The sequence below is a fragment of the Carassius carassius genome, chromosome 4 (assembly GCF_963082965.1).
Source record: "Carassius carassius chromosome 4, fCarCar2.1, whole genome shotgun sequence".
NCBI classification, from domain to species: Eukaryota; Metazoa; Chordata; class Actinopteri; order Cypriniformes; family Cyprinidae; genus Carassius; species Carassius carassius.
The window spans coordinates 16372079-16387068 of record NC_081758.1 but is presented as its reverse complement, the minus strand read 5'-3'; the positions used below and the strand labels follow the sequence as shown (position 1 = coordinate 16387068).

Sequence of the window (14990 nt, the reverse complement as noted above, 5' to 3'; positions counted from 1 at the left end):
AAGTTGGAATGACATGAGGTTGAGAAAACAATGATAGTATTTTATGTTTTGGGGTGTCCTATCCCTTTAAGCACATTTACATCACACATTTACATTCTTCATCTGTTTGTCCAAGTATTCATGGCACAAAGCATCATCATATATTTGAAGGATTACATACACATCAAAAACTGGATGAGTACAATTTCAGTTGGACTAAATGTTTTAAACTGCTTTTACACTACACACGTTTAAGCCTTATTCTCCACTTGCCAGCAGGTAATGAAACTGTGCCTGAAAATCTGAATTATGAAATGGATATTTTCCCTTTCTTCTATTCAATAGTGAAGGGTTAGGTTGAATAGAGTGATTAGATATGTAGGCCTATTTGCCTTTATGCAGTGTACTTTATGATATTTGTAGCAGGTGCAGCAAATTACAAATACAGTCTCTCAGGGAGGATGTGTACAATTGTATTGTTGTTCTGCTCGGCTGAAGCAGCCTTGCAGGGTGAATCGCATCATTCCTCTGGTCGTGACTTCATCGCTCTTTCACTGTTCTTTTCTGGAGAGGACGATGGCACACACTAGTCTCTGTCTCATGAGTGGTGTCTGCCACGGCACCAGACAAATTGCATGTCGCTAGAAAATGAGGACTGCTCGCACTCACAGAACAGATCTCCTTATCCGTGGCTTGGAGGGCTCATCTATATTCTGTGAGTGCTACACATGACCAGCGTGTGCAAATGAAGCTGTCCTGCTCCTCAGCCACAACAGACATTGTCTGAACAGAGCAGAGAGAGAAAGATGAGCTCTCTGTATAAGTAAGGCAGCAAAATTACCATGTCTTTACTTGATTTACTTTGCTTTCCCCCACGCTCTTTATATCATCCCTCCTTCATTTTTTCCTTCCCCTTAGCTTTGATAAGTATTAACCTTTTTATTAAAATAATGAGTAGATGTCATTCTAGTATGCAAACAGTTGGTATAAACTTTTTATTAGATTTAGAGATTTTGATATCTTTTATTTTCCATTTACATAATTAATAGATTCAGTGCTGCCTAGTTTTACTCAATTGCACTAGAATCAGTCACATTGTCTGTTATCAACACATTACAGAAATACACATACTCTGTCTCATTAAACAAACAACACAAATCCAAGCTCCTCTGTTGCCTATTCCGACAGTGTTAATTAATCACCACTGTTTGTATAAGCAGTATTCAAGAGCACAAGGCCTAATATGGAAGCAGTTTTTAGGGATCGAGGGCTTTTGGCAATCTGATGAGACGAGTGAACACTTCCTTGTGCATTCAGAGGAATAAAGTAAAGAATTGCACTTAATTGAAAACTACCAGTGGGAGTTTTCACCACTGCCACCCACTGCAATTATGATTGAGTTTGTAAAGGATTGTGCTGATGATATATTTTTTTTTTTTTTTTGAATTTTGTTCTGATCATGTAAACAATGTTCTGGAGTTTTTCGGTGAATGCTAAACAGTCATGCATCTTGCCGATATCCCAGAATCCCCAGGAAAGTTGCTCTAAACTTGGTGGTGTCCTGCGCGCTTCCGTTCTCTGTTGTTCTCAGAATTTGACATTTCATCAGAAGCCCTCCACAATATGATTTATTTAGTGCAGTCAAGAGACACAGAAAGAGACGGCCTGTGAATAATTCAGCAAGGCTCATGTAACACTAGAGAAGAAAAAACGCCTTCTTCCCCTGCCCTGCATTAACGCTTAACATGCTTGAAATGAATTTTTTTTTTTTTAAGTATTATAGATTTTCTTTGTACAAGCTCACTGGATGGGTAATGTTAAATCCAGGCTATGTTGAATTCAAGTAAAAAATTCAAAAGCGAGTTAATTATTAATAGTGACTTCTAATAGTGTTAGCTAAGTGCTGATTATTCCACTTTAGCAGAAATGAGTGTTTTTCCACAGGCCTGCACTGATGTTGCGTAGTGTAGCCATCTCTGATCCAAGTTCCTCTTGAGCGATCTGTTCCAGGAACAGTTTTCCTGTAGGGCTGTAACAGGAGCCTGATCACCTCTGTTGTCTGGAGCCATTGTGAACTCATCAGGCTCTTATGTTCTTCTCTCTCGTGCTCTGGTCCAAACAGCAACATCTGTTTGATTTGAGTGTATCCTGTGGAAGAAGATTTTTCACTGCAGCTTTCGGAAGCATTTATTGATATGGAAAATTTTTGGATGCATCAGGCAGATCATGGTGTTGAGGTGAGGAGTTCATTGTGTGAATGTGCTCTGGGTTTATCTGTCAATTTGTCAGTACTTCAGATAGGTTCATTTTCATTCTACATATCTGATTATATTACTGTCACGGAGATGCATTGTGGGACTGTGCAGTATTTATATTATATTATATTAGTTATGAACTTTTAATATTTTATCCAAATGTGTTCTGGTTGAGGGTATGACCAGTGGCTGCTCCAGACAATTTTGATTGGGGGGGGCAATGGGGGGTCCTGGTCATTTCAAGGGGGGTCTCATGAAAACCAACAAAAAATACAGTGGACATGGCTAATAACTGCATATTACTGCTACTAAACAACAAAAACAACACAGCATATCAACTACTTTGTTTTTAATTCATTAAATTGCAAATTAATTGCAGTTTGCAAACAATATGCTCAAACTTTAAAGGGTTGGCGTTTAAAATGGTTCGCGTCTCCAATAAGCATTAATCCACAAATGACTTAAGCGTTTTAAGGTTAAGGTTTAAGGTCTTAAGGTTAACTTTTTTAACGTGGCTGACACTCCCTCTGAGCAGGGCCATGCAGAGACCTTTGGAGGGGCAGGTGCTCAAAGTATAAAAGGGGCACATGGAACAAGGCTTTAAATGGCGCTGTTTAAAATATCAATACAGCAATATATTGTGATGCATTCCTTGCTGATTTGCGTATCGATATGGATGATTATGTATTGATACAGCAGCAAATGCTTCGAGGCAGTTTTGAAAAAGAAACAATAGAGAAGACAATTTTAAGTTTAAAATAATAATAGCTCTGGGATTAGAAACTGAAAAGTCTTAAATTGTCGCAACCTGATGGCTTTTTCTTCTTTGTTCAACAGAATAATTAAGAACAGCGGTTATAGTAAAAACTATAGAAAACACTTGTGCCTCTACATTTTCCTCTTTCTCACCAGCCTCTGTCTCCTGACTTGCTGTTACCTGCTCTCTTTCTGTCACTTGTGCCTCTACATTTCCCTCTTTTTCTTCCTCTATCTACATCTCCTCATTTGATTTATTACTTTCCACTCTCTGTCCATCTAGGAACAAGGCTCAATTTACTATTTCAGCATTAATCTATTATTTTAACCATCACTACTACTCTTGCACCTAATCAATAAGTCCACCTTAAATATTGATACAAAACATTAAAAAACTGATACACTGGAATATACTGATTAATATTATTATTACTGTTGTAGTTGTCTAAAATTGAACAGCTTTGCAATGTAAACAAATGACAGGCTACATTTGTTATTCATATCCTTCACACTGCACTTTGATGTCAGGTATATTATTTATTTTTTATTGACATTGATATTTTTACATTTATTTCCAGAGAGATATTATTGAGTTTACAGGCTAAAGTGGTCTTGCTGTTGTAAACACTGTTGCTATTGTAGAAAAAATATATATTTGCGTCACATTTAAAATATAGTTATATTTTAATTCATTTCTGAATTATTTTTATTTTTATAATGATAATTCAGAGAATGAGAAAATCTGAATAAGCCTTACCAGTGTTGTGATAATTATTTTTAAGGCACTCTACGTGTTAAAAAATAAATAAGTACTGTAATATAATAAAACTTTAGTCAAATAACATATAAAAGACCAGACCCCTCGATGTCTGTGAAACTTTTCTCCCTCAAACAGCACGCTAACGTTACTCTACACTACAGACTACACACAGCAATATAAACAACATATCTGCATGTTCTCACATCACATCGTCCTTGTAAAATAATAATGAGTAAATAAACATCAAAATCACTTCGCTGAGAATGAAACACCACTTACCAGCTGCCACGGTGTTGAAAATATCCTTTAGCAATTTAAAAATGCGCGTGCGGCGTGAGGAATCGTCCCGGTCGGATGAGGTCGTCGTCAGGTGAAAGGTCATCATGTTGGTCATTTTATTTACGGCTAAATTATTATTAATTAATTGTACTAATATTATGATTGGGCGTGGGCAGGCATTCACAAAAGGGAATGTTATTACAAAAAAATTCGAGGAAATTTTGCTTTGACAAGGGCACTTAAGGGGCAAAGGAGCAGGTGCTCAAGTGAACCGGTTCTTTCGGACAGTTCGATCAAATAAACCAGGTGGAAAAAAAAATGGTTCACCGGTTCTTTTGTGCTCGACGCAATGGCGTCATTGATGACTGCCCTTCATTTAAGCCCTCGGTTTACCCGCGCTCATAACATTAGCACAGAATCAGTTCAGAATCAATCACCAAAAGAATCAGTTCGGTTCAGACGAGCTGTGTGTCGGTCTGCTCCACGCTGAATCACACATGCGCAATATCATCAGCTCCTCGGTTCTCGAATCGGACGCGTCCGACAGAAACGTTTCTCGGTTCAGTGTACGAATAAATGTCAAAATAATTATTATTTATTATTGTTCTGTGTAGTTTGAAGAGAATTTTTTTTTTTTTATCTTTATCCCGGATATATTTTTTTAATCAGGAAGAGGGTGGGGGGTCAAATGGGGGGTCAAGCCGTTTTTTGGCAGGGTCTTGAGACCCCCCCTGGCGCCGCCGGTGGGTATGACTCATTTGTTACCTAGTATTTCACATTTTGGCCTATTCAGAGAGATGAGGTGTAGTTTTAAGATGCCAATATAAGAAGACAGATCTCTTATGTACTTTTCTTTTGTAATTATTCCCCACTTGACCTGCTGTCTGAGCCTATCGCCAGCAGCAGTCATTTAACAGATATGTCTGACTGAAATTTGTTTCGAATTGTGTCACATTTTTGCATGTCTTTTCATTACATCTCAATCTGTTTAATTTACCTCAATGCTTTGCTTTTAAAATGTTATAAATTGTACTTATTTGTTTATTATGGTTATTGAAAAAACTTGAAGACTTTAATCGATCTAACATACTTTAAATGTCACATGAGTGAATGTAGCTTTTACATTTCTTCAATCAGTTGTCCAAAATAATAGAGCGTACAGCATGTAATATTAATTAGTTTGTCTCCTTTGTCCAGTCTCCAGGCTCAGGCTCCACCTCCCCACAGGGGGCGGAGTCTTCCAGCCGTCACATGCCATCACACGAGGGGAGTGACAGCTTTGAGTCTCCGTCACCAGCCAGTAAAGAGGTAGGAGGCTAGGAATAAACCTCTAAAACTCTGCTGAAATTGGATGATTCTTAATTATTCTTTGTAATAATATCCAGTAGGTGCTCTATGAACTTAATTAGGCACATATTATAGCCTGCAGCATTAGAGTCCTGACTCGGTGTGATTTAGAAGTTATTATAGTTATTATAACTTATCCAAGATACTGTTAAATTGGATTAATTGGAGCAAATAAAGTTTAAAACACATTAAAGTTGTGCTATTTATTTTATGTGTGTGTGCGTGTGCGTGTGTGTGTGTGTGTGTGTGTGTGTGTGTGTGTGTTTATATAAAACAGCAAAGCAAGCATACAGGGTCTCGAAATGTAGTTACATTTTTTTTTAAGATATTTTTTAAAATGGCCATTATCTTTAAAAAGCCCAAGAAGTGGCATCTTAGCAGTTCTAAAATCACTGTAAAATATGGCTTCTTGGTATTATAGTATAGTATAGTACATTATACTATTTCTGCAAATAGTACCAGTTCAGTGCATTATGAAGTGCCATACCTAAAAATAACAACTTGCCTTGAAGAATGTTGTTTTGAGTCATTTGTGTGCTGTATCTTGTATGTGCAGTCAAGGAGAAGTCTTGCTTCATTCCCGACATATGTGGAAGGTAAGAAGATTTCCTATAATTTCCTTTAATCAGCCACCGAAATGAATCTTGATAGCACATCCTAAGCATGTTTTGAAGATGTTCTGAAATGTCCCTCTCCTCTCTGTTAGTACCAGGCCCATGTGACCCAGAAGACCTCATTGACGGTATAATCTTCGCTGCTAACTACCTGGGATCCACCCAGCTGCTCTCAGACAAGACGCCCTCCAAAAACGTGCGCATGATGCAGGCTCAAGAGGCTGTGAGTCGCATTAAGGTGAGGTGAAACGATTCTGTCTTTACCCCGCTGTTGTAAACTTCATCAGGAGAAATAAACAAAACAATACTTGCTTCAGAAGCAGCATGAATGTTACAAGAAACCAAAAGTGACAGTTTTAGGACAAAAGAATGGGATTTCATAAGAATTGCAGAGCTGTGCTCTGACTGTATCCGGAGCATGTATTTATTGCACAAGCATTTTATTCCTTGTATACAACATGGTCAAATTGAAACGTCAGCTCATAGCAGATTAAGAGAGATGATCATGAAACTAAGAGTGTGTGTGGTCCTCTTGAGGGAATGAAATGATTCTGAAGTCAAATGCAGGGACCTATCCTGTGATTTTTATTCCTAAAGGACCAGAGACATTTACCACCTCGCTCCTGTTCATCCTCCTGCAGCATAAATCAGCCATTCGCCCTGTCAGCTGCATTACTCAGCATTTTTTACCTCCACCTTAAAAAATGCAGTGACCACCGCACCTATGCCATTTAGTGTTCCTTCAGCATTTTCCTTTGTATGTACATTTTGTGTTAAAATGTTCAATTACAGATCGCTGTGTGGCACGACACACAACAGTATCAGACCGGTTGATTGCAAAAAAAAAAAAAATTGTGAGGTTACATATCCAAAACTGATTGATAGAAATTAATAATATAACATCCCTATGTTCTGGTCTACAAAATATGAGATGATATGATCTTCTTAGCAGTTATAGTTAAAGCGTTCCTCAAATGAATTTTGGTCAAATATTAATGTGAAACCTTCACACTAATTTAATATTTACTGAATTACAGTCAATACACAGTGCTGCTGTAGGTTGTTTGATTTAACGGGTTTGCTTAAAAGCCAGAGTCGGGGCCATTCTCATATTTTAGATGACATAACTTAAAAAATGCATTAGTGATCTTGCAGCCTTCAAAGAATGACAAATAGCATGAGGTCTTTATTGACCGTTTTCCCACTTTTCTTATAATGGAGAACGATCCCTCCATTTAAAGAGGGATCAGTTCAATGTGGGCCGAATAGATGTCAAATCTTCAGAGTGATGCACTTGCCCCATTCCTTTGCAAATATATAAATGCATATGGGTTATACAAGGACCACTATAGTTTTATTTTCTGTATGTAATCTGTTATTAAATATAATTGAAGATGATCATAGGTTATAAAATCTTATTTTTTTGGGGGGGGGTTACACTTTATCTGCATGTGTGAGACATCGTATCTTCTCCCATACACAATCATGAATCAATACGCCCGGCCTCAGCTGCCCTGAAGTTAATCTTCCTTAGATGGCCAGTTTGATGCATTACCAAAGCCTGCTAGCAAGTTTGAACTTGCTCTTAATCAAATTTAGCAGAGCTCATGCTTTGTATAGTAGATTTTTTTTATGAACAGAATGTTCTGTAATATAAAACCAATAGTTAACATATGATATTAAAAGAACAAATGGTCCACCTGGTGGATGATGGCAAAAATTACCATGTAATGAAACTAAAGACAACATATTGTAGCAGGGTGGTGTCTAGAAAGCTTGGCTTGGTGTCATCTGGATCCATTCTAGTCACCCCACGCTGATAAATATCCCAGAAGTCACTCGTCAGATGCAGCTTATTGAGCAGAAATATCCCTCAAATGTGGTTGGTCTTGCTGAGCTCTGCTTTATCTAACAATGTTCCTGTCTTTGTTTGTTCCATGCTAAGCAGACGTCCCAGAAATTAGCCAAAAACAGGAAGAAGGTGCAGTAATTGCTCATCGGTTTGGTGTTTTGTTTTTATTTTTGTTCTTCGTCTTCTCTCTTTTTTTTCCTGGTTTCAACACTTCAGTGTTTTCATGTTTCCTGTCGCTCTGCCATTTTTTCTGAATCCAGCAACGAGTCATGTACCTGTGTCCGTCCGCACAGTCTGTTAGCCATTGTTCATTCCACACCAAACATTACCTCAGTTTTATCACCAGATCTTCCACGGGGAAGTCGTGGAATAAGTGCAAAATTAGGAAAGTCTAGTTTGCTGGATACAGAAAATGCAAGTGATCTTTACTTTCTTCTTCTGTGTATCATATTTTTTTCCTTCTGAGGTACTGTGCTGTGTTTGTGGCTGTTTTGAAGGTGTATATCTGGCACAGCATGTTTTGCACTTCTCTTGATCTTTTCAATTCAGCCTGTCCTGCACATGGTGGAAAACTCAGTTTCTCACTCTCACACTGAATCTTTTCAAATGAAGAACAAAACTAACCAAAGTAACCCCATGCCAACTTGCATTACTAGCTGGCTTTAACAGAAATTGCAGGTTATCAGAGTTACACAATGAAGGAGAGAGTGAAAACTATTGTAATATCTGGCCTTGAAGATGCCCAATTTTAGAGATGCCAGGTAAAGTTGCTTTGCACGCTCCTTCGTGGCATCTCTGGGCCTTGTCAGCTCTCTGTCTCTTCTTCTGTCTGAGAGTTATTCTGTCACTGTCCCTCTCTGTGTGTGATATTGTGTGGTTTTCTATCTTCAGGCTCCAGAAGGTGAAGCTCAGCCCATGACAGAAGTGGACCTCTTCATCTCCACTCAGAGAATCAAAGTGCTCAATGCAGACTCACAGGTATTTCATCATCCATAAAATTGATTTTGGTTTCACCCATTACCTATGCTAAGGGTAGAAGCACACTACATTTGACCAAAACTGTACAAAATACTAGTGCAGACATCCTGTGTACCACAAGGAGGCAGTGTCCGGACAGAATATTTGTGTTTTACAGGGGTCGTGAAAAATCTAAATTTTATTCATCATCGAAAAAAATGAAAATATACACTAATGTTTAAAGGTTTTCTGGTGGTAAGACTTTAATTTTCAAAGAAATTAATACCTTTATTCATCCAAGATGTGAATTATCAAAAGTGACTGTTAAGTTCAAATACTACTCTCTTGAATTTTCTATTCATCAAAGAAACCTTTTTCATAAAAATAAAAAAATCACAAAATATTAAGCAATACATCTGTTTAAACATAATAATAAATGTTTCTTGAACAGCAAATCAGCATATTAGAATGATTTTTAAGGATCATGTTACACGTGTTACAAGTCAGATTTGCCATCACAGGAATAAATCACATTTAAAAAATATATTACAATAGAAAACCATTATTTTGAATTGGAATAATATATATAAAAAAAAGGTTTTTACTCTATTTTTGATCAAATAAATGAGCATAAGAGACTTCTTACCGACCCAAAACGCACACATACAGTATATATAAAAATATATGTAAATATATATTGTATGTATATTCTAGAGATGGGCATAGATTAATTTTTTTAATCTAGATTAATCTAACTGTAATCTTAGATTTAATCTAGATTAAAATGGCTCATTTAAATTCTGCCAAAGGCATTCAGAATATGTGTGCTACCCAAATGAAATAATGACCAAAAGTAAGTCTTTTAGAGCGGGTTTCTAAAGCCAGGTGGTGCATTAGACCAGGGGCTCATCTCCTGTTTCCAAAATGCAACTGCTTGAGAAAGCGATAAAAACTAATTCCACAATGCACAAGGTGCAAACAACCTTACTCCTGTTGCAAATTTTTTTACGCACCCATGTTAACGGATTCCAGTTGCGTTCCCAGTAGCGTTGCATCTGCAGCAGTGCAGCGATCGTTTACGTACCGAGTAGTGGACTGCAAACGCGTCCTGTGTGAAAGCGCAATGAGTATGAGTCCGTGCTGCTTCAGCACCACATACGTAACGCACACGGACTGCATACACACTGCAGATGGATTATGTGTGAAACAGGCGTGCATCTTGTCGAGATTTCCATTGGGAAGCTTCTTAAAAAAAAATTCCCTGAAGCAAACCCAGCGGCTTCAGCTGCATCCATGTTAGCACGTCACGTTTGATGTGGTAATTTCACAGTAGGCATACTCACAGATTCTCGCCCCCTACAGTGCAATTCGGTTATTCATCCACGCTAAAATATCAAGGTGAAAGTCATCATAGCTCGCCTAGTATAGACCCAGCTCCCAACCCAACTTTGAGAATAGATTAACGGTGATATTTTTTTTATCGCCCGATAAGAATCTCCTGTTAACGCAGCACGTTAACGCCGATAACGGCCCACCACTAATATATTCATATGTAAATCTCCCCGTGATTCTCAGGAGACCATGATGGACCACCCTTTAAGGACCATCTCCTACATCGCTGATATCGGGAACATTGTGGTACTGATGGCCAGAAGGAGAATGCTTCGCTCCGACTCTGAGGAGAACATGGAAGCCTCTGACCCGGCCCAGGACGAGAAGCGCCAATACAAGATGATCTGTCACGTGTTTGAGTCTGAAGATGTGAGTTCTTCATCCTAACTATGTGTCAGTGTGACAGTTTATTGCTTCAGCATTGTAAAACGATATAACAGATTTACACACTTTGCCATACTGCTGTTGTTGGAGTTTATGAAAGCAATAAGCCAGTCTAGGCCTTTCATTACCACAGTTAATGGGAGTTCTGCCACAACTCTGCCTTTAGACTTTTTCCACATTAAATCCTCCACATTTGCTTAATTTTTCGTAGGCCCCTCACATTGTTTCCCAGCATGTTCAGTATTGCAGTTACTGGGCATTATGGTGACCTCTAATAGCAGTTATCCAGATGGTGTTCTTGGGCGTCTTGCTGCGTGGGTTGAATCAAGAGACAGGATGTGACCTTTTCTCTGTTCAGCATCAGAGGCTATTTAAATGAAAAGAGCCAGTGTATATCACAGCACAGCATACAGCAGTGACATGAGGGCAAAAGGCATGAATTCGGCTGTCCTGAGGAATGCCACCCTTGTCGTCTCTTGACCTTATGTGTGTATCTATTAGCTTAAAAAAAAGAAGTGCTTTCTTCCAAAAAATGGTTCGATAATTCAAATTGTAAACATGCAATATAATGTGTTTGTTTTGGAATATCATTTTTAGTTGTTTAACCTGATTCGTCTTTGTGCTCAGGCTCAGCTCATAGCTCAGTCCATCGGCCAGGCTTTCAGTGTGGCGTACCAAGAGTTCCTGCGTGCCAATGGCATCAACCCAGAGGATCTGAGTCAGAAAGAGTACAGCGATCTCCTGAACACACAGGACATGTACAACGATGACCTCATTCACTTCTCCAAGTCTGAGAACTGCAAAGATGTAAGTGGGCAGCCCATGCCTTTTGGAAACAGAAGATTACTGTGAAATGTTGAGAATTTGTCTTGATAATGTCAGAATTATCAGTAATGTTGACTAGATCATGTTTTAGCAGTGATGTGTGTGTGTGTGTGTGTGTGTGTGTGTGTGTGTGTGTGTGTGTGTGTGTGTGTGTGTGTGTGTGTGCACTACAGGTTTACATAGAGAAGCAGAAGGGGGAGATTCTTGGGGTTGTGATCGTGGAGTCGGGATGGGGCTCCATCCTGCCCACAGTTATTATAGCAAACATGATGCATGGCGGCCCGGCTGAGAAGTCCGGCAGGCTGAACATAGGAGACCAGATCATGTCCATCAATGGCACCAGCCTGGTGGGGTTACCCCTCTCCACCTGCCAGAGTATTATCAAGGTACAGTGGGTGCTAAATCAAGTGGACTTCAACACAATCATTAATTAAAATCAAAGATTTAATTCTGATTCTCAGATGTTTACTGCATTTATTTGTGGCCAATTCTTTTACATTTAATTTATTGCATAAAACAGATTGTTCTTATCTTTAATCTTTCCTTTAATTTTTTTAACTTAATTTAAAATTTTTAATTTAATTTTATTTTATCTTCTAGGGATTGAAGAACCAATCAAGAATAAAGCTTAATATTGTGAGATGCCCACCTGTGACCACTGTCCTCATCCGAAGACCAGACCTGAGATATCAGCTGGGATTTAGTGTGCAGAATGGCATTGTGGGTTTTCCGAAAAATTATTGAGATCGCCATTGGCTAATATTGCTTATTTGAATGAGTATTTAAATGTGCATACTCATGTCCTGTAATTTTATGTTAATATATTACATTTGCCTTCATCTAACATTCACTTCAAGTTAATCTTTAAAAACATTAATAATGACAGTATTAAATTTCATTTTATTAAATGTCAAATCTCTAAATATAATTTTTTGTACTGTACCATATAATCTTATGAAGCCTAAAATCACTTGTAGCATTTAAAATAATGAAATTGCATTGTGCATTAATGTGCAAATTGCATTAATGTGTTTTAATATATGTAGACAAAATAGTAGGGAATATCAGCTATTCAATATAACCTGTTTATCTTCCTTAACAGTAAAATAAGTATTGTTATTGACCACATCTTTAATAATTTAATGTTGTAATAGTTTGTAATAAGTATTACAGTAATGTTTTCCAATAGTTACTTGATTTGGGATGAATTATGTTGTTATAGTTAACAAAAAAGACTTTTAAAGGCTTGTATTTATTTTGGTTAAATTTAAATGTTAACCAAAATAAAATATAATACACCTTAATAAAACTTATTTTATTTCAGCAAGTTGCCAAAGCAACATTTCTTATTTTTATTTAGTTTAACTTAATGAACTAAAATAAATAAAAATAAAGTAAAATGAATAAAAACTATATAGGCATATTTTACTAATAAAATGACAAAAACACAATTACTAGTACTTTAAAATGTAATTAATAATTAGAAAAACTATAATATTATCTCAATGATAAAAAAAAAAAATAACACTGGTCTGAAGTACAACTTTATTGTATTTTGCATCCTCCAGATTTGCAGTCTGATGAGAGGAGGGATAGCAGAGCGCGGCGGGGTGCGTGTCGGACACCGGATCATTGACATCAATAGCCAGAGTGTTGTGGCCACCCCTCATGAGAAGATTGTACACATTCTGTCAAATGCAGTTGGTGAGGTAAGTCTGGAGAACACGATCGAGCTCCATGGTGCCACACCTGCCTAACAACAGAATATTTTCACATCACTATTTCTCCAATGAGGTCGTTTATTTCAATCTTGATCAAGAAACTATGGTGCCATGTTTAGCTCTGTTTGATGTAGATCACAGGCTGTCAACAGTGGCCCCAAAAGGTTTTTGTACATTTTTCTCAGGATTATTTTTGCTATGACTGTAAATCAACCGGAGTCAATGTGAGTTCTGTATGAATTTCACAGAGGTGTCCTATCAGAGTAACTGCAGGTGTAGTTCATCAAATTAACTAAGAGCATGATTCATTAACATTTGACAACCAGAAAGTGTCCAAACATGGTGGAAACGTCTGAAATCGCATACTGTCTGAATATAAAGTTCTTTTGAAGAAGTCATTTCTTTGCGACTGGCAAAAAAAGTATGTTTTATATAGTATGAATGCATGTAGTATGAATGTAATTTTAATGTACTACATTCACCATGTTATTATTATCATCTGACCTACCAGTGTCACTGCCATTCATAAACCCCACCGCCTCATGGGATAGAAAAGTGTCCACCCAATGCTTACTTTAGGATCTCGCTGGAAGTAATAGGTCATCCAGGTACATTTCGTCAACTGTTTTGTGAATACTGTGAGGTCGGACATACTAGTACAGTTTTATCATATTATATCAAAGGGTAGTATGCGATTTTGGATGAAGCCTTTGTCTTAGAGAAATGTTCCGGGTTTAGTACAAGTTAAGCTTGCATTTTATAAATGTAAAAAAAACAAAAAAAAAAACAGGAATTATTATAAAATATTCTCTATTCTCACTTAACTATAGTGTCCTGCACACACTAAAAAAAATATATCTGGTGCCTGAATTATTTTTTGGTTTGACTGTAGATTTACATTTTGTTACATAATTCAAAGATACAAGATTGGCTTGAGTGCTTTTTAGTATGACTTGTGTGTAACTGAACTGGACGATCACATTTTGCAAAACAGATTCACATGAAGACTATGCCGGCTGCCATGTACCGCTTGTTAACAGCCCAGGAGCAACCCGTTTACATCTGAAGCTACAACTCTTTCCCAAGCCTCCTGCCCTGCCCGGTTGTCACCAGATATAACCTTAATCTTGATGTGAAAGTGTCAGCCCTGTGGACTGGTGACTGTGTGACTGAATCCACTGAAGCTCTGCTCAACATGGCTCTCTGTGACGCTTCGGTTTCTCTTCACTGCCTCCCCTGAGCTCTTCATCTCTTCTTTTCTGTTGCTATGAGTGAGTATGCTGTGCTGTTGTGTCATTCCTCTCTCTGTGTGAGCTCAGCTCACTCCATGGAAGGAAGAAGAGAGAGTGTGAGAAATATTTAAAAAGCCCCATCACAGTAAGTGGTGTCTTGAAACGATGTACCCGTATTTACAACACAGCAGGTTATGGGTGACAAAAAGTACACCTGTGTGATCATTAGGTGTATAAAATGAAAATGGGGTTTGCCTTATCATACTTTTATGCTGTTATTTATTCAAGATCGGCAACCATCAAGTGTTTTGGATTCAACTTTAATTTTAAGGGCAGCTGTTAGTCTGAGGAATATGGTGAAAAAATGGCAAAATTCGGAAAAATTCAATCCATGATTTGGAGTTTGAGTTGAATTGGTCAAAGCCCACAGGATGCTGAATTGGAATTGGAAAGACAAGAAAAGAATTACAATATAAAGTCATTCACTAGTCATTACATGTAAGAATAGCGTCATTAATTTGAACTAATTATGTCTATATATTTTTTCCCCATACAAAACCAATTTTTTTTTTTTAAATTTGACAGTGTTGGGAATCAACAGTTGATAGTCTGGAAAATCAAGTGTTTTTTTTTATTT

The 14990-nt window shown here is 37.6% G+C and overlaps 1 protein-coding gene across 3 annotated transcripts in view; it reads left to right on the top strand.

Annotated features, from left to right (window-relative positions):
- Positions 1 to 14938, top strand: part of LOC132138197 (amyloid-beta A4 precursor protein-binding family A member 1-like) — a 64472-nt gene extending 49534 nt beyond the window's left edge. For 2 of the 3 annotated variants that reach the window (XM_059547656.1, XM_059547655.1), the window contains exons 4-14: positions 5227 to 5337; positions 5933 to 5972; positions 6083 to 6228; positions 7939 to 7971; positions 8734 to 8820; positions 10375 to 10560; positions 11203 to 11382; positions 11574 to 11786; positions 12001 to 12120; positions 12969 to 13109; positions 14116 to 14938. In XM_059547656.1, the coding sequence (XP_059403639.1) occupies positions 5227 to 5337; positions 5933 to 5972; positions 6083 to 6228; positions 7939 to 7971; positions 8734 to 8820; positions 10375 to 10560; positions 11203 to 11382; positions 11574 to 11786; positions 12001 to 12120; positions 12969 to 13109; positions 14116 to 14187 (1329 nt within the window). In that variant the 3' untranslated portion in view covers positions 14188 to 14938. The remainder of the gene's footprint in view (positions 1 to 5226; positions 5338 to 5932; positions 5973 to 6082; positions 6229 to 7938; positions 7972 to 8733; positions 8821 to 10374; positions 10561 to 11202; positions 11383 to 11573; positions 11787 to 12000; positions 12121 to 12968; positions 13110 to 14115) is intronic. The other variant, XM_059547658.1, reaches the window with a different exon arrangement.
- The last annotated feature ends 52 nt before the right edge of the window (positions 14939 to 14990 follow it).